Raw genomic sequence first — 17,713 nt, 5'->3', positions numbered from 1 at the left:
GGGTGACGAGGCTCGTAGACGCGACTTGAAACGGCGTCGGCGACGGGCTCGAAGGTTTTGCCGGATCCCGAGTGTGAATGTGTGAGGCCGTACCGTTAGTGGGAGATGAACAACTAAATGCCTCCCCTACAGTCGATGCCAAGCAATATGCAAGATTCCCGCTCGATCGCAGCCCTTCAAAGGTCGACAGCAGTGGCGCTGTGCGAAGATGATCGACGCGACACGGTCAGAAGCGAGGCCAGCTAGCCTCTGATGTCGTCGAGTGAGAAGAGGGTGTGCGACGATGTCGGGTGGAGAGGTGCGGCTGTCGCAGTTCCGACGCGGCGCGCGTTCTTGATGAAAGCGGGCGCAGGGACTCGTAGAGAGCGTCTCAGTGCAAGCAGAGAGCACTGGAAAATCGCGAGAGGGTGGAGAGAGGTACGCGCAAGCCGGCGATGTCAAGATGGTCGGATGCGCGAGGACGTGGTGGTGGTTGATGACGTCGAACACACCAAAATCGGGAGAGGGCAACAAGACTCTTCAAAGTGGAGGGAAGACGCAGCTACTTATAGGGCGGGCCAGACAGCGCTCGGCCCTATACCCCCAATTTGGTTTAGCGTAATATGGTCTTCGCCACAACATAATTCCAAAAAGAACTGCTCTCGCTCGCTGCTCGAAATGCTCGTTCGATCTACTGCACTCTATCAAGCTCGCATAAACTCAATATAGATGCGTTGTGGCAGAGGCAAGCGCAGTGGTGCGGGTAGGCAGTAGCCAGGAGGAAGGAAAAGCCTCGCGCCGATCTTACTACTGCTGCCTGCTGCCCACACGCGAATGAAACGGACGCCTCCTGTCAACGAAAACTCTTCTTCATTAGAGGACCCGCTCATCATCACCATCACGACTTGCAGTCTCGACTTGCAGTCTCGACCGGCAGTTCGTACGCTGGTTTGGCCACCCACGGCGAGCCCGGTAAGGCTACCGGCGGTGCCCGACTTCGCAACGGGCAAATTTGCGTTAGCCTCTCATCGCGGTGACTTCACCGACGCCGAGCGCCGGCGACCAGTACAACCATCGAAGGCGATCCAGCCACGGCGCAGCCGTCTCGAAGGTTCGGTGGTGGCCAAGTGGATACGGCTGCCAGCGCGACGCTGACGCGAAAGGGCGCGCCCTGCGCGACCGTGGAGGAGTGCGGGGCGGGATGTGCGCGCGGCCTTGATGCCAGTAATGTGGTCGTATTGGCTGCGTGGCATTCTCGGCTTTTCGCGTCCGACGCAGCCCCCTTTTCCTGGCCTGTCCTCTCCCGCGAATCAAACGGGCGCATGATAAGGGAAGCCTGCTCGGAGTCACTCCAACAGCCGCAAGCCCCGTCGCCGTTTGCACGCTAATTTGGCGCGCATGGTGGCTGTGTCTTGGAAAATTGCTTCATGCAATAATGGTACACAATCACTTCACCGGACGACTTTTGCGACAAGGCTCTGCAAGAAGGGAGCGTTTGTTCGGTTGCAGACCAGACATCTTTCGCCGCGTACGCGTCATCATATGAGTCACACTGGAAATGTGGCAATCCAACGGCATACTTTAGTAGATATCGAGGAGGCTGAGCTAACATTCCTCGTTTCTGAAGCCTATTAATTTTCAATAAAAGAAGCTTATCTGTCACCAAGTCCGATTCCTCCCCGTTCTCCACTGATCGGCGCGAGGAGTGCCTTTGCGCTGCGACTGGATGACTCTCGACGCGCCGGTGGCTTGGATTGAAACGCTTACATCATTATTAGTGCAGACAACAGCTGGGAACGCCTGTCCATTCCTTGCACATCAGAGGGATAGACGATGAAAGATGGCACCCGCATCGGTATTGCCAGATTTCGGGTGCGTGAGAGGTTTACGTCGGAATTCCCCGGGTGCCTGCGCCTTTCCAATCGGAAACCTGCCCAAGCAGCCTCACAAGCCTTGTCACTCAGCTTCGCCCTTGTCGGGAGCTCGCTTCGCGAGGAGGCTGACAATAAGCTCAACCAAATTTCCTCCATCTTGTTTCAGTTCATGCGAGCTGTCACAGGGGTGTTGCAGCCGAAGGCTAGCGACAACATGTGTGGGCAGTGGAAGCTATCGTCCGCACGAGAATGTTTACTTGTTAATATCACATTTACATCCAGATATGATAGCTTCAACTACCCATGGCATAAGAGAAAAAACAAGTTCACGCTAGCCTCCGGCTGCAATAGTTTTCAGTATCACGTCTTTTTTATTTTTTGAGCAAGGAGGCTGGAGGTAACAACAAGCATTACCTGCGCAATTTAACGCCGCGACACCTATCTGGCCCCAGCTGACTCCGGACACTAACCGTTGAGTGTGGAGAGCCTTGGAACAGATCTGACGGCGACGAGATGTGTCTTCCATTTCATGCGCTGGATTTGAGTCTTGGTACTCTCACCTCTTTCATGACTAAGCGCCTACAGGCGCTGGTGCACTTAATGCCGCCCGCAAGCTGCATCCACCATGCGGATTCGCTTTCTCGTGATCTGAATTGAGGAGCAAATAGGAGCGCGGTGCTACCCCAGATTCGCGCGTCGATCCTGGCAGCCTCTATCCTCATTGGGCCATTGCACGAGATCTCTGGCTCAGCCCTATCAACGACACCTCACAAAGGCCACGAGGTTCGACTAGCGATAGCGAACTTCGGCAAGAGTCGGTAGAAACTCCCGCCAATACATTCGAAGGAACGAACTGCTATCCCTTCAGTTCACCAATACCGACGATGCTGGCAAGCCACGGGATGGCGGCGTGAAACGACGAATCCTTCGTCAGTATTAGCTCGAACTGCTCAAGGGTTTTATCAATTGGCATACGTCGCGGCGCTCCCTGAATATTCCAATGTTGCGAAGATCGCAGGCGGTCGCATCGCAGCGACCAGCAGCGTTGACCGTAAAAGGGGGAGGAGCATATCAGATATACTGTAGCGACGTATACTGGTGTCTGATCATCAGTCAGCGCTTGCAGTTGCAAATCCATGGAAACCCTTATCTAATGCCAACTTTGGATGGCCGCGAACGTCGGTGTGGTTGGGGTGCGCGTGATGAGGTATCGGTGACGCTGTTCTTTGTCGGCCGTCCCGACGTCCCGATGATAACCGTTTTGACGACCACTACCGCCGCTCCAGGGTAACGAACCCCTTCGACAAAGTAATTGCGGCCGTTTTGGATCCTGAAGCTCCTGGTAAGCCGTTTCCCACATTGGCACCGTTATTTGCTCTCCTTTAAGCGATTGATGTTTAGAGGTCGCAGCTCGCGCGAATGTCTGCGGCATCGTCAACAACCCCGCAAGGGTGCATCCGGGGCACTGGATGAAGTGTGGAGCAATTTGCAATATGCTGCGGCTCATTGACCAGTTTGCCGATATTCTCCTCGTTTTGTTTGCTGTTACGTACTCGTTTTCGAGTCAGTCTTTTGTGGAGGGGGAGGCCGGAATGTTTCCTATCAGGACGTCTTTGAGGCCGGAATCAATCCGGCCTCAAGATATAAGCAGCTCGACACTCCCTTCGCTAGATTGCAACTCAACGCACACAACCCTTTTCTTCACATCCGCCATCCCCGCCTCTAACGACCATTGCCACAATGTCGTCTCCACCCCGCTTCGGCTTTGATGTCCTCACGGACTCCAAGCCCAACGACAACTCCCTGCCGGCATTCATGGTCTCCACCACCCGTGGTTTCCTGCCGCGCCAGGACCCTGTCGTCAAGCTGCCTGCCGACTTTGACCCACTCGAGTCCATCCTCTCCCGCATGCCAATCAAGACACTCTCAGGTGCTCCGGGCCTGTTGGCCAGCTTCCAGCTCGGCCCTACCGTCCACAAGGAGTTGCCTGACTTGTCGAATGCGGTTGAGAAGTACAAGGACAACCTGCCCTTGATGAATGCACTGTACCGCGACTACTCCTTCCTGGCCTCGGCGTACCTCCTTGAGCCCTGCCATGAGCGCTTCATGCGCGGCGAGCTCTACGGACTCGGTCGTCAAAGCCTCCCAAGCAACATCGCACTTCCTATCACCAAGGTTGCTAAGTTGTGAGTAATACTCCAGACTGGCTTTGCTTCTTCACGCCCTAACATTTTGATACAGCGCTGGTTTCATGCCATTCATGGAGTACGCAGGCTCCTATGCACTGTTCAACTATCGTCTGGAGAACCCGGCTCTGGGTCTCGAGTACGACAACCTTCGTCTCATTCGTGCGTTCGAGCTCGGCTTAGACCCCACATCTTCTGAGGCAGGTTTCGTGCTCGTGCACATTGCTATGGTGAAGCACTCCGGCGCTCTCGTGTCGGGTGCTGTCGAAGCTCTCAACGGCGCCCTTGGCAAGGACCGTGAGGCATTCAACGCGGGGATGGCGGATCTCGTGAAAGCCATGGATCAGATCAACAAGGTCATGAACAGTAAGTCGCTCTGCATTGGTCAAACGATAGCGTTGTGCAAACACTGACCCGTCACAGCCATGTGGACCAAGAGCAAGCCCAGCGGCTACACCAGCTTCCGTACTTTCATTTTCGGTATCACTTCGCAAAGCATGTTCCCCAATGGCGTCATCTACGAGGGCGTCAGTGACGAGCCCATGTCTTTCCGTGGAGAATCGGGTGCCAATGACAGCATGGTTAGTCCCTCTAAATCCTACTGATACCTAACGAGAGGCAGCTATTGACACCACCAGGTCCCGCTCTGCGACAACCTCCTGCAAATTGCCATGCCTCAGACTCCCCTTACAGATATCTTGAAGGACTTCCGCCAGTACAGACCTGGCAACCACCGCGACTTCCTCGAGGCTGTCAAGGACTACTCGGAGATGGCGAACCTCAAGGAGTACGCCATGTCTGACCCTACGTCTGCCTCGCTGTACCTGCGCGCTCTGGACCAGGTTCGCGACTTCCGTTGGCGTCACTGGTGCTTCACTCGCGAGTATATCCTGAAGAACACTTCACACCCCACGGCTACTGGCGGCAGCCCTATTGTTACTGTATGTTCTATAGTGTCTTCATGGCTTTGTTCATAATGCTGATTGGTACACAGTGGCTCCCCAACCAGCTACAGGCGGTCATGGCCAACATGGTTGAGGCCTACGACTTCTGCAAGGACGTTCCCGGCACCGGCGACATAATGGACGTCGTGCGCTCGCAGCAAGACACTCTGGCCAAGGAGGTTGCGAAGTACTGCGCCGAGCGCAGCGCTTCATAAACGCGCCCTCTTGCGCTTTTCGGGTTGCTTTCCTTCCGGCGTTACACTTCACTCTTTTCACGACAGTACTCTGCATAACACTCGACACGGCGTTATGTGAGCAACGAGGCTATGATGGGACTCTGCACGGCTCCTTTGAGGGGCTGTGTGAGCAACGAGGCATCACGAATTTTTTTGGATTTGTACTCTGCATAACGCGTTTTATGGGATCGGGCGTTGTGTGAGCAATGAGGCATAGATACCCCGGGTCGTCTTTTATGGTACTCTGCATGACGGATTACGGCGTTGTGCGAGCAATGAGGCATACGAAGATACCCCTGGGAGCATAGGAAAACAAAATCCAGCATTCTGTCTTTTTCTGAAAAACTTCCGCTTCTGCGTTGCTGTGCCGTGGAGTGAATGGTGGCTGTGCAGTGATGAGTCAATGGTCAACCCATCACTTGAGAACCACGGCCAGCACCGTCCTTCTTCACAAACCTTTCCAGCAGTAGGCGCGGAACCCCGACCCTGAACGCACCTGCCTTTTCAAAGAAATTTGTATCGATAAGCGCACCTGCATATTCAACTGAGCACCTCACCTGCTTCCACTCTCCTAGCGAATAGCTCTCGACTTGCGCTTAGCTCCATCACACTATACCACCAGTATCTCACCTTTTCCAAGAGTTTTCTCCTCTACGAGCCCGCATCTCAGAGTATACCAGTTTCACTCCCGCACATTACCCGCGCAGGCAGCAGCCACCGACTCAACCAGAACCATGACCAAGTCCGACCACTACCTCTCCCTCTGCCTCTCGCAGGCCGCGCACTCGCCGCTACACTACCGCCACGGCTGCGTCATCGTCCGCGGCGGCAAGGTCATCGGCGCCGGCCACAACGACTACCGCCCGGGCTACGACGGCGGCGCGCTCAAGACGGGCGTCTTGCCCAAGCATCATCCCAAGCCCAAGCGAAAGCCCAAGAAGAACGACGGCAATCACCACGGCTTCCAGGCGCCGCCGCCCGTGCCGCAGCCCGCCGCTGGCCACACCTTCACGCCGTTTGAGGAGATGGGCCGCGGCGGTGGTGGCTACGGCAAGCACGCCACGGCACCATTCAGCATGCACGCGGAGATGATGGCGATCGCCGACGCCGTCGGCCGGTCGTCGTCGTCGTCGTCGCAGAAGCGCCGCGGCGCGCTGGCTCGCAGGGCGCTGGAGGGCGAAAAACCGCGCGCCAAACTATCGGGTGGTGGCGCTTCCAAACGCAAAGGCGCAGTGCTCGAGCGGGGAGTGCTCGAGCGCTACGTCGAGAGGGTCTGCAGGGAGTGGTTCGGTGGTGAACAGGAAAAAGAACAGCGGGTTCAAGGGCGTGAGGGAGGAGTCTGGTGGTCACCGGCTTCATCAGCGCCAGCATCAGAGCCGGGCAGTGTCTGAGTCTGGGCGAGGGAATTCCACCAAACACACCACCAAGAATCAGCTTGTAGGTCTCAAACGCCACGCCGTCCTCCTCCCAAAGCGTCAGGCCGGCACCACGACTTTTACTCCTTCTCGCCCCACTGTCAAGGATCGCATGAAGCACCGCTATCTCGTCGGTGCTGATCTATACGTCACACGTCTCAGCAACAACTGCCCCACGATGCTGTCTGCTTCGTCCTCGAAGCACAGCGGCTATCCGAAGACGGCTTTGTCGACAGTCCAGCGGTTCAGTGAAGGGATTCCAGAAAATTCAAACAATGGGAATGAAGGCCATGGTATAAGGCCTGTGCAGACACCGCTGACGGGCTCGCTGCATGATGAGTTGACGTACAAGACAGCAGCGGCGACAGTGGCCGCCGATGACGTACAGGATGAGGTGCTTTTGGGAAGAAGCAACGCGGCTGCGTCCAAGCCGTGCTACAGGTGCGTGAATTTCATGCATAACGTCGGTATCAAGCGAGTCTTCTGGACGAACGATGAGGGCGAGTGGGAGGGGGCGAAGATAAGGGATTTGGTTGATCAGTTGGAAGGTATTGGGTGTCAGGACACTTCTGAGGGTGAAGATGAGAGCGGATGCGGGGTATATGTTACAAAGCATGAGGTGCTTATGCTCAGGAGGCTATTCGGGGGGTATTGATGGTGCTCTTATTTCTTTAGCTGTCTGGTATGGCTAAAGTTTCTTCTAGAATGGTAAGGTCAGAGATATGAGAATGCATATGGAAGAATAGAAATGAATTAAACAGCTTAAGAAATATCCTCTAGTAGGTCAGTTCACTAAAAGTCCATCTACACTATTCCTTGCCGGGATTTGTCGGCGTCCAAGTCCAACTCTACTTTAGGTCGCTGGCTTAGAACATATATGGGTAGTTGAAGCCATCATCCGGATGTAAATGTATAATTATTAATTCTATACATCTACATCCGGATGATAGCTTCAACTACCCATGACATTGGCGAAAAATAAATTCACGCTACCCATCGGCTGCATCGACCTCGCGCGTGACGCCAGCATTACTTCGATCAACGCACAACTCACCCAAGCCCACAATTTCTTCGACATTAAACTACGCCACTTCATTAGAAAGTCCAACGTCGAAAATAGATCTCGCATTAATCTTCACATTAGCAAAGTTCCCTTGGAGGATAGCAGCAGCTCATTGCAGCCAATAGAGCTAATGAAGCTGGATCTAGACGCATACTGGTAACGGCAACTCGAGTTGCCCCTAATTCTAGAGGAGCCGGAGGCAAATTGAATTGCTGGAGCTGCTGTAAGCGCTGGGTGTCCGTACCTACAAATCACCCTTGCTTCCAGCGTCGCCTGCGCCTACTAGCACACGCTTAATTTTTACGCGTGGGAAATTTGATGACGCAGTCGACTAAATTCTTTCAAGCAAGGGGATCTAATTTTTTTTTTAAAAAAAAAAGGCCTGCGAAGACCCTGGGTTGGATTACATTGGGAATTTTATGATAGAACACTCAATATGATGATCTGGAAAATCGCACAGAGAATTCACTGTGATGGAAACAATTATCTTTAAGGGTTAATAACCTACAATTTTAACAGCCGTCCCCATTTTTTCACGCTTGAGGTCGAACTATTATCTTACATTGATGTGATATGAATGTGATATCAAATTTGTTTGACAGTAACGTCTGATTGAGTTTTTAAATTACCCGACAGTGGCCGAATGGCCGAATGCCGGGAGTGCGTGTTCTATCTTAAAGTTAAGAGTACACTCTACTACTATATCCATTTGTATTGGTATTAATAAGAGAGTGCGCATATTATTTGTACTAGGTTTACGAAGCTTTATTCTGAGCTTAGTGCTCTGCTATTAAGTCCAGGCGGCATGAAAAAGTTTTCCCACCCTAACCTCCCCGCACCAAAATTTCAACCTCGGCAATGCTTTACCCAGCCATCCCAGCCCCCCGAACACGCATCTTCCTTCAGCAGAAGGCACCCGCACCTTTTGAACCCGCTCATTTTCGTTAACCACTTTTTTTGATTGATATAATGATTGTTGGCCATCAACCTCCCATCAATCAAGCACAACAGCTTGGTTCAACATCTCACTCCTGAGTTGTATAGGCCGCATGGCCCAATGGCAAGGCGCTTGACTACGAATCAAGAGATTCCAGGTTCGACCCCTGGTGTGGTCATCTTTTTGCGCTCCTATTGCATGGGGGCACTCTTTTGCTTGTTGGACGGATGGGAGGGTCAAAGGGACTGTTTTGCCAGTCTGAACTGCCACGCACCTGTCTGGTCTAGACGGCAGCAGCAATGCGGGGCCGTTACTTGTATTGCGTCCATTACCTGCTGGAGATATCAAAAGCCGTGTTGAATACTGCAAGATATTGCTGAGGGCCGGTACTGCTGTACATATTGGCCACAGCCACGGTTATGACGAGAAATATGCCGCTATCTGCTCTCTATCTCTAAGATGTTGCGGGTTGACTGCACTGTTATGACATTTGGGCGGTTCGCCCAAGAAAAAGTTGGTTGGTATACGATCGCGAACCCAGAACGCGAAGTGATGCTCAGACCGGACAAATGATATCGGGTGCTGAACAGATTTCAACTGAAGCACTGCGGCACGACTAACCAGCACCATCCTCACGTCTGATTGTAATGAAATAAAATTCAGTCTGAAAATTTTTATATTGACGATCTACATCTCATACGATTTTCTCTTTTTACTACTCAATTCAACCATGTTTACGGTCAAAACCATTTGAGTCGCTTAACATTAAAGCAATATCAAAGACAACAATGCGTGCACATCGCGTGGCATGTGTTGTTACAGCTTTCCGATTGGTCTCATGGCACCTTCAATGTTCAAGGTACGACTCGGGTCTTCACATCATGTAGCAGTTGCTTCACAATCACATCACCTACCTTGACGAGGGCAGACTCCAGAGATGGAAGAAGTAACTTGTACTGACGATGATGTGTGGCTGAAGGCGGTATGCCGTCCTTGAGGATGGAGAGGAAATGGAGTTGAGGTTCGATAATTTTGGTGTTGCACCTCTTGTTTTGCGCGTGACCTAGCGCGGTGGGAATGCCAAGATTTGCCGGCCCCAAGACCCTAGCTTACCTGAGAAATAACCGGCATCAGATTGGTGTTCCAGAAATTGGTCTGGGCGGCTTGTGGTGATTCACGGAGCAGAGAGCTCGATCAGTACGCAATGGATTAAGGGGAGAGTACACTCTAGCTGCGTAATTGAGATATTTGTCCTTTGAATTAGCCCATCCTTTACATCTTGATGTCAAAGCTCGTCCCGCATCCGCAGCTGCTGCTAGCTGCAGGGTTATCCACAATCTTGAACTGGCTTCCAATCAACTCCATGGTATAATCCACCTTGCTTCCCTTCAACAACTCCAGACTTGGCTCATCCAGCACAATTCTCGCGCCGTCAGGCCCCTCAAACACCGTGTCTTCCTCCTGCGAGATCTCAGACATTTCAGTCAAGGACATGAGGTATTGGAAGCCGTGACAGCCTCCGGACTCGACAGTAATCCGTAGCACAAGGTTGGGGTTCTTGTCTTGTGTCATGATTTGCTTCAGGCGCTGCAGAAGACCTGTCAGCTACAAAACTTTGAACCTCGATGGAGAGAATATCCTGGAGTGCCTACATGAGCTGCGCGCGGTGTAATGCCCACCACCATCTCGTTGCCATCCTCATCTGTTCGCGGGTTCAGGACTGCTGCGCGCCGCGATGCGGAGGTCGAGAACCCCCGGACAGCAACATCCGGCTTCACCGGTCGCAGTCGCGGAGTTTGTCTTATCGATGTAGCGTATCCAGATCGTATCGAGGGCGCAAGGAAGTCGAGGAGTGGTGTCGGCGGAACAGTGGCGGATGCTGAGGAGACGGCGAAGCTGCGATGAGCGCCACGGAGGGCCTGTCGCACAGTCGCGGGACGGGCGCGAGCTGCGAACTGCATAGAGCGGAGGCAGGAAGAACAAATCACAGGGGCGGACGCCATGGTGTCGTGTCGGCGAAGGTGGAAGAAGGAGCGCTTTGAAATCATCGGAGAAGCGGGCGATGGCCGACAGCCGGCCGATGATGCTGGGGGTGCGCCACACTGCGTGCACCAGCCACTCTTCGCCCCGCCATGACGATGCGACCTTCTTTCCCCTCGGTCGCACTCTCACTGCACAACCATTGAGCATTCGCCATGACACAACACTCCTGGCCTGAGCTCCGGCTCGATGACCCAAAGTCCTTCACCAAGGAATATGCAGAAGCGCTTGACGCGCAGGACCCTCTCCGCAAGCTCCGCGAAGAATTCGTCATCCCCACCCGCGCCGGCCTGAAGCGCAAACGCCTGGGTACCGATGCCGGCGCTGTGGAAGTGAGCGAGACAATAAATGCTCTACTACCGGAGAATGAGTTGACCTACCCGTGCACCTACCTTTGCGGCAACTCACTCGGCCTCCAGCCGCGCTGCACACAAGAATATATCCGCAAGTACCTTGATACCTGGGCCAACAAGGGCGTCTACGGCCACTTCCAACCGCTGGAGGATGCCGTATCCAAGCCATGGGTGGATATTGATGAAGATGCCAAGGTTGAGACGGCCAAGATCGTTGGAGCACAGCCGGAAGAGGTGGCTGTCATGCAGACATTGACGGCCAACCTTCACTTGCTGATGGCCAGCTTCTACCGTCCGACCAAGGAGCGTTACAAGATCATTATCGAAGGCAAAGCTTTCCCCAGTGACCACGTATGTATATCAAGTGTTTTATTCCCGACCAGAGTATGCTCACCCTTCTTGTAGTATGCTGTACAATCCCAACTCCACCATCACAACCTCCATCCCTCCACCGCCCTCGTCGAGCTCAACCCACCAGACCCCGGCACTTCCTACCTGCCCACCTCCTACATCCTCTCCGTCATCGATGCCCACGCCTCCTCGACTGCCCTGCTTCTTCTCCCAGGTATTCAGTACTACAGCGGCCAGTTCCTTGACATCCCCACCATCACCGCCTACGCACAAGCCCGCGGCATCATCGTAGGCTGGGACCTCGCGCATGCAGTCGGTAACGTGCCACTGAAACTGCATGACTGGAATGCCGACTTCGCCGCCTGGTGCAACTACAAGTACATGAACGGCGGGCCCGGCGTCATCGGCGGGCTCTTCGTGCACTCCAAGCACACCTCCGTCAACCACAGCCCCTCTCCCCCACCTTCCGACGACCAACCCGGCACCACGGCCATCACCGCCGACACCCTCGGCTACCGCCCGCGCCTGAGCGGCTGGTGGGGCCACGACAAATCCACGCGCTTCCAAATGCGCTCCACCTTCGTCCCCATCCCAGGCGCCGCCGGCTTCCAGCTCTCGAACCCCTCCGCGCTCGACACTACCGCGCTGCTCGCCTCCCTCTCCGTGTTCGCGAAGACTAGCGTGGCCGACCTGCGCGCCAAATCCCTCCGGCTGACCGCGTACCTCGAGCATCTACTATTCACGCCCACGGGCGACGCAGACGCCAGGCCGTACAGCCTCATCACGCCGCGCAACCCGGACGAGCGCGGCGCCCAGCTAAGCTTGCTGCTGCGGCCTGGCTTGCTCGAGCGTGTAATGGAAGAGCTAGAGCACAAGGGTGTTGTCGTGGACGAGCGCCGGCCGGACGTCGTGCGTGTTGCGCCGGCGCCCCTGTATAACGGGTTTGCGGACGTGTGGAGATTCGTTGATGTGTTCAGAGAGGCGTGTCGGAAGGCTGTTTTGGAGGCGGGGGTTGCGGTTGAGAAATAGAGGAGACGATATGTGAAATGGTTGGTGCTGATCTACCTGTTGAGGAAATTGGGGGATGTGGAGTTTTACAGTTGCCCTGGATGGCGATGCTTATAGTGGAAGCCGCTTAGTGATTGTGCATATGTTGTATAGAGGATGCTTTCTAAAAGAAAAAGAAAAAGGCCATATGCCCTCCGGTGCATGAAGTTCGAGCGTGTCTCTTATGTTCAGAGATCAGGGACATTGCTGAATATTCTACACAGGAGCTAGTCGAAAACAACAGAGTTTCTTAACTACTCCTTGATCCACACAGGGCATCGCAATCGGAACAACCCACCTCGGAGGGAAACAAACAAAATAATGCTCTTGCATGTCTGGGTAGATATGAGCAAAAAAGGAAAGGCTCGGTTTGCAAATGGTCAAAGACGAAGGGCCAATACCCGGTAGAAGCATCAAGTGATACCTGAATTGTCTAATTTGTCCAAGCCGACACTCATCATGAAGAATACTAATTGATTAGCTCATTCATCACACTAGCGCCACACACACAGTCGATCAATAGCGGACGTTGCTCATCAGCGGAAGGGCTCGGTGGCACCACCACAAAACACTTCAACTTTTGGCGCAATGCATGGACGCATCCAAGAACAGAAAAGTCACAGTCATCTTCTGGATCCAGGCAGCGGGGCGTCAACGTAATGGATGGGATAATTGCCTTTGATTTGGGTCTTTCATCGACTCATGAGAAGAAAGTTGTTAATAAGACTACCAAAAGGGGGAGGCCATTGGAGAAGCAGCGCCAGCAGCAGCAGGAAGGACACGAGAGCCCACTTGTTCAACAGCCGAGAATACCGGGAGGACCAGAAGAAAGAAAATGAAAAGAAGACTTCATTGGCAATGCATCAATTGAGCCGATGTGGCTAAAGTGGGGGAAGAGAAGGAAGAAGCACAACAGCAGCAGTCCGTTGTTCTCCATTTAAAAGCTCGGTGATGATACACCACCTCCAAGAGCGGAGGCGGAGAATGGTGACGTGCGAGCTGCAGTCGCCGGGGTGGCGCTGGCGCCCATGCCAAAGGGCGTCGAGTGACTCGGGATCGGGCTGCCGATTTCTCCCAAGCCGTGCAGCGCACCTTGTCCCGGGATGCGAATGCCGCCGGCGCTATTGGCCGAGTCAGGCTCAAACTTGACCTCAACGGTGCCATCTGGACCGTCCTTCTTACGAAGGAATCCGCCCCCATTGTGCGCATCTCCCTCAGTCTCGCAGATATCGATAACCTCGTGCTCTTGCACAGGCGCATCTGTTAGACCACGAACGGAAGATTCAATGGTACGGATGATGGTCGGCATATCATAGAAGCCATCGGGTTTGGGCTGGCTCTGCGCAAGCTGCTTGCATGCCTGGCACACCATCAAGCGAACTGATACAGGGCGTGAGATACTCTGTCTGTGTGGAGCACCAAGTGGAGCGCCAACGCTACCGAAGCTGCCAACCGTAGTGGGCCAGCCACTGCCAGCAGGAGGAGATCCCCACGTGCTACCACCCATCCCAGGAGGGCCAAATGGCACGGTTGGGGTTCCCCACGTGCTGCTCCCTCCACTCGCCATGCCAAAAGGATCAATGCCACGAGCTCCCACGTCAGTGAAGAGTGGAGAAGTGCCAAAGCCCATTCTACCTGACCTTGCCGACGGTGCTAGACTCGGACGACGGACTTCACCCGCACTCGTAGGAATCGGCTCATCGCTGTCGTCAAGAAGAGCACTGCTTCCCAAGTGGTTGCTTAGCTCGTCCACCTCGTGATTGCTTGGTCTCTTGTTCTCCAGAGTGGGTTCTTGCGGCTTGACGCTAGATGGCCTCTGGATGGGGGTAGGCCGGGCAATGGGATGAGTCGGAAGCCCGCCAATCGACGAGTCAAATGATCCTGATCCAGATGCCTGGCGCGAATGCGATGGCATTATGTCACGAGGAGCACTGAATCCGGGGATCTGACCTGCCGCACTCATACCGGGCAGAGGCTGGCCAAAGCCTGGGGGCATGGACATCCCCGGGAAGCCTCGACCAAGTGGCATACCCGGTGCGTTCATACCAGGCGGTGGTGCGGGCATACCGTTCGGGGCAGCGAAACCGGGGTACTGCGCGCCGATCGGCGGAGGGTGGGGAAACATGGGTCCACGAGGCTGGTTCAGGCCGTGCATGATTCCCCCCTGCATTGGCGAGGGTGCACCCAGACCAAGAGGCAGGCCGCCAAAGCCAGCATGCATACCGGGAGGAGGCCCTATCGGCGGCATTGGCGAACTCGGTTGTGGATGCTGCAATGTCGACGTATGAACTTGTGGTTGGGGCTTCTGCAGAATAGTCCTCGGTTGCTGGTTGCTCGGCGAGACCGACTTGCTGGTTCCAGGGAAGACCTGGGGTGTCCTCGGCGATGATCCGTGAGAGCCTTGTTGAGAGCTTTGGCGAGGCTTCGATGGTGTCGGGGCCTTTGGGAGGTTTGGAGTTGCGACTTGGACATGCGGGGATGGGAAACCGGTCGAAGACTGCTTGGAAATGAGACCGGGCGGCAAAGCCGGCGTTGGCTGAGAAGGGCGTTTGTTAGTTTGCGCTTGATGGATGGCCTTTGCCGCCTCTTCCTCCTTACGCGCAAGCTCAGTTGCCTCTTTCTCTGCCTTGATCCTAGCCTCCTTCTCTTTCCGCTGCTGCTCTGCATGTGCTTTCTGCTCCCTCGCCTCCCTTTCTCTGGCCTCTCGCTCCTCACGTTCCTTGCGCTTTGCCTCTTCCCGAGCCTTCTTTTCCGCGGCCCTCTGTTCCTGAGCCTTGCGCTCTGCTTCCTGCTGCTTCAACCGTTCTTCCTCTAACCTACGCTTCTTCTCCGCATCCTTTCGTTTCTTTTCCTCCTCCTGAGCCTTTCGCTCAGCGTCCCTCTTCTTCTTCTGCTCTTCTCTCTTCTTCCGCAATTCTTCCTGCCTTTTTGCCTCCGCCGCTTTGGCAGCCTCCTCCTCAGCTTTCTTTTCCGCTTCCTTGCGAGCCTTCTCTTCGGCCTGCCTTTGTTTCTGCGCAGCCTTCTTCTCTTTCTTCTTCTGAGCATCCTTGGTCTTCTTCGCCTCGCGCTCTGCCGTCCGCCGATTCTCCTCATCGAGCTCTTCGATAAGTTTCTGCTGGCGTTCGTTTGCGACCTTTTCCCGGTATGCTGACAGTACACGCTGTTCGAACATTCGCGCTGCGAAGATTTGGAACATTCTTCGGCCTTCCCGCATCCGTTGCTGTTCCGTCATCGTGTCCTGGTACTTGTCAGAGATGGTCCCCGTAGCTAGACGTTGAATCCTAACCAAGTCGTCTTCCTCCTCCTCGTACTCGTCCTCTTGACTGTCGTAGTCTTCATCCTCGTCGTCGTACTCTTCGTCGTCCGGGGGTGGGCCGTGGTTGTGCCCGGCGTGATGGTTCTGCATCGATGATGAATATGCCAAACTGCCTGCGTGTTCTACAACTTGATCTTCTCGTTGCATCCGACGCTCCGCCAGCTGCTCCATCATCTCGATGAACTTCTTGCCGTCGTTCTTCAGTAAATCGTCTGCCACTGTAAGAATTCCACCTGCTAGAAAACCTTAGTATCAATTCTTTCCACGCCGAATTTCCACGCAAGTCCTGCAAACCGACCTTTAACCGTCAGACTGTTACCAAAAAACGAGAAATCCGCAGCTGTACCTCTCACGGGTAGCTCCTCGGGTTCCTCTTCGTCACTGTAGTCCTCCTCATCCTCGTCGCTATACTCTTCTTCGTCCAGCTCGTCTTCCTCGTCCTCCTCGTCTCCTATCTCTTCGACGCGATTGCCAGAGTCGTAGGGCTGGTTAGGATCGATCATGCGGTCTGGCGGGAGGCGAGGATCTTGTCTACGGCTGTAGGGTCTCCCTGTGGTTAGCACGGAATCGCCATTATCAGGAATGTTGTCCTGGTCGCCGTACAGCTCCAACTCCTCATAGTACGCATCGTACAAGACCTCAAGCTCCTCCTCGATCGCCGTTCGCTTCCGGCCGCAGACGGTGCAGCTGCACGAATGTTTCTGCTGCTCCTTCATCTTGCGCAAGACCGCCTCTTTCTCAATTTTGACCAACGACTTGCGCTCCTCCTCCCCAAGCGACAGCCAAAACTCCCTGATCCTCTCGCGTTCTTCTTGCGTCGACGTGTTCCATATACGGTCCCTAGACGTCGAGCTGCGCATTGAGCGAAAGGCAGGATTGGATAACGGCGGAGGTGGAGGGGGCGGAGGCGGATGCGCGCCTGGGTGAGCAAGCATTCCCGAAGAGCTTCCGCTCGGTATATCGTAGGGTTGCGCCTGCGCATCGGACAGCATTCCCCGCTTCTTCTTCTTCTTTTTCTTAGACTTGCTGCTTGCCGAAGCCGGATCCGCAGGATGTCCGTTTGCCGTCGGGACTCCGACATTGTAGTGCTGCGCATAGGCGGCGGCCTCGTCATCCGTGTAGTACATGTCCTCATTGTCACCGCCGTCGAAGTGCTCCGTGTCGTCGAGCTCGTCGTCGTAATCCAGTGGGGGCTGAGGCTCAGGATGGGATACATGGCCATTGTGCACGGCGCTCTGGGCATGAGGCACGTTGCCATTCCGCAGGCTAGGGTTCACTGGCTGCTGATCCTGCTGCAGCTGCTGTTGCTGCTTCGCGGCGAGCTTCGCGCGACGCTTCGCCTTCTTGCGATTGACACTGGGGTTGCCGGGCGGCGCTGCGCCAGTGAGCACGCCGTTGCTGGGCGCAGGCGCGCCGGGATGTGCTTTGATGTTGGCCATGTGGTGTAAGGCGGCGTCGGGGGCAGACCTAGCGCGCAGCAGGCGGGTTAGATAGTTGTTCTGGCAGGGTGTGGCGCCGCGGCTCGCGCGCCCGTCGGACGAGCTGACGGCAGCCAAGATGGTGTTCAAGGGCGCTGGGCTCAACAAGGCCCCTCCACCTGGTGCAGAATGTCACGTACGCGTGCTCGGAAGTGGCAGCCTGGAGCTCCGGCGGCGCGGAGAGCTTCGCTGCTAGGGGCCTTGGTGCGGGGGATCGCGAGTTGCTCGGAGCTCTAAGGCGGCGGTGGTGGTGTTGCGGCGGCGTCAAAGAGCGTGTGCATCATCCTCTAGGTCAAGGTGCTGCGGTCGGATCGCAAGTCCGGCGGCGTTAATCCGGCTGCCGGGGCCTGCCTAGAAGCAGCGAGGCTGCCCATGCCCATGCGTCGCTGCTGTGCCCTGCCTCACTTCCACCCTCGTATCTCAGCACATTTCTTCGCGCTGCTTCTCCTTGCAGCTCCGTCCGCCGGCCGCACCACCGCCCTCCCCGTATATAC

General features: G+C 55.0%; 5 protein-coding genes across 5 annotated transcripts; 3 read left to right on the top strand and 2 right to left on the bottom strand.

The window, feature by feature from the left end:
• Positions 1 to 3,593: 3,593 nt before the first annotated feature.
• On the top strand, positions 3,594 to 5,198 carry LTHEOB_5442 (Indoleaminedioxygenase family protein; the record flags this gene model as incomplete). The annotated part of the gene is made up of 5 exons (XM_035514588.1): positions 3,594 to 4,039; positions 4,095 to 4,405; positions 4,463 to 4,620; positions 4,678 to 4,980; positions 5,034 to 5,198. The coding sequence occupies 5 exons, from the start codon at positions 3,594 to 3,596 to the stop codon at positions 5,196 to 5,198; spliced, it is 1,383 nt and encodes a 460-aa protein (XP_035373732.1).
• A 755-nt stretch (positions 5,199 to 5,953) lies between these two features.
• Positions 5,954 to 7,289, top strand: LTHEOB_5441 (Cytidine and deoxycytidylate deaminase; the record flags this gene model as incomplete). The annotated part of the gene is made up of 2 exons (XM_035514587.1): positions 5,954 to 6,490; positions 6,543 to 7,289. The coding sequence occupies 2 exons, from the start codon at positions 5,954 to 5,956 to the stop codon at positions 7,287 to 7,289; spliced, it is 1,284 nt and encodes a 427-aa protein (XP_035373731.1).
• A 2,617-nt stretch (positions 7,290 to 9,906) lies between these two features.
• LTHEOB_5440 (Iron-sulfur cluster assembly accessory protein) lies at positions 9,907 to 10,637 on the bottom strand (the record flags this gene model as incomplete). The annotated part of the gene is made up of 2 exons (XM_035514586.1): positions 9,907 to 10,221; positions 10,287 to 10,637. The coding sequence occupies 2 exons, from the start codon at positions 10,635 to 10,637 to the stop codon at positions 9,907 to 9,909; spliced, it is 666 nt and encodes a 221-aa protein (XP_035373730.1).
• Positions 10,638 to 10,829: 192 nt separating this feature from the next.
• Positions 10,830 to 12,407, top strand: LTHEOB_5439 (Kynureninase protein; the record flags this gene model as incomplete). The annotated part of the gene is made up of 2 exons (XM_035514584.1): positions 10,830 to 11,378; positions 11,433 to 12,407. The coding sequence occupies 2 exons, from the start codon at positions 10,830 to 10,832 to the stop codon at positions 12,405 to 12,407; spliced, it is 1,524 nt and encodes a 507-aa protein (XP_035373729.1).
• A 955-nt stretch (positions 12,408 to 13,362) lies between these two features.
• LTHEOB_5438 (Stress response protein nst1) lies at positions 13,363 to 17,180 on the bottom strand (the record flags this gene model as incomplete). Its single annotated transcript, XM_035514583.1, has 2 exons — positions 13,363 to 15,977; positions 16,040 to 17,180. The coding sequence occupies 2 exons, from the start codon at positions 17,178 to 17,180 to the stop codon at positions 13,363 to 13,365; spliced, it is 3,756 nt and encodes a 1,251-aa protein (XP_035373728.1).
• Positions 17,181 to 17,713: the final 533 nt, after the last annotated feature.

This window comes from Lasiodiplodia theobromae (genome assembly GCF_012971845.1).
Source record: "Lasiodiplodia theobromae strain AM2As chromosome Unknown scaffold_15, whole genome shotgun sequence".
In the NCBI taxonomy this organism is placed as follows: domain Eukaryota; kingdom Fungi; phylum Ascomycota; class Dothideomycetes; order Botryosphaeriales; family Botryosphaeriaceae; genus Lasiodiplodia; species Lasiodiplodia theobromae.
The sequence above is the reverse complement of the archived record's forward strand: the minus strand, read 5'-3'. Positions and strand labels throughout refer to the sequence as shown.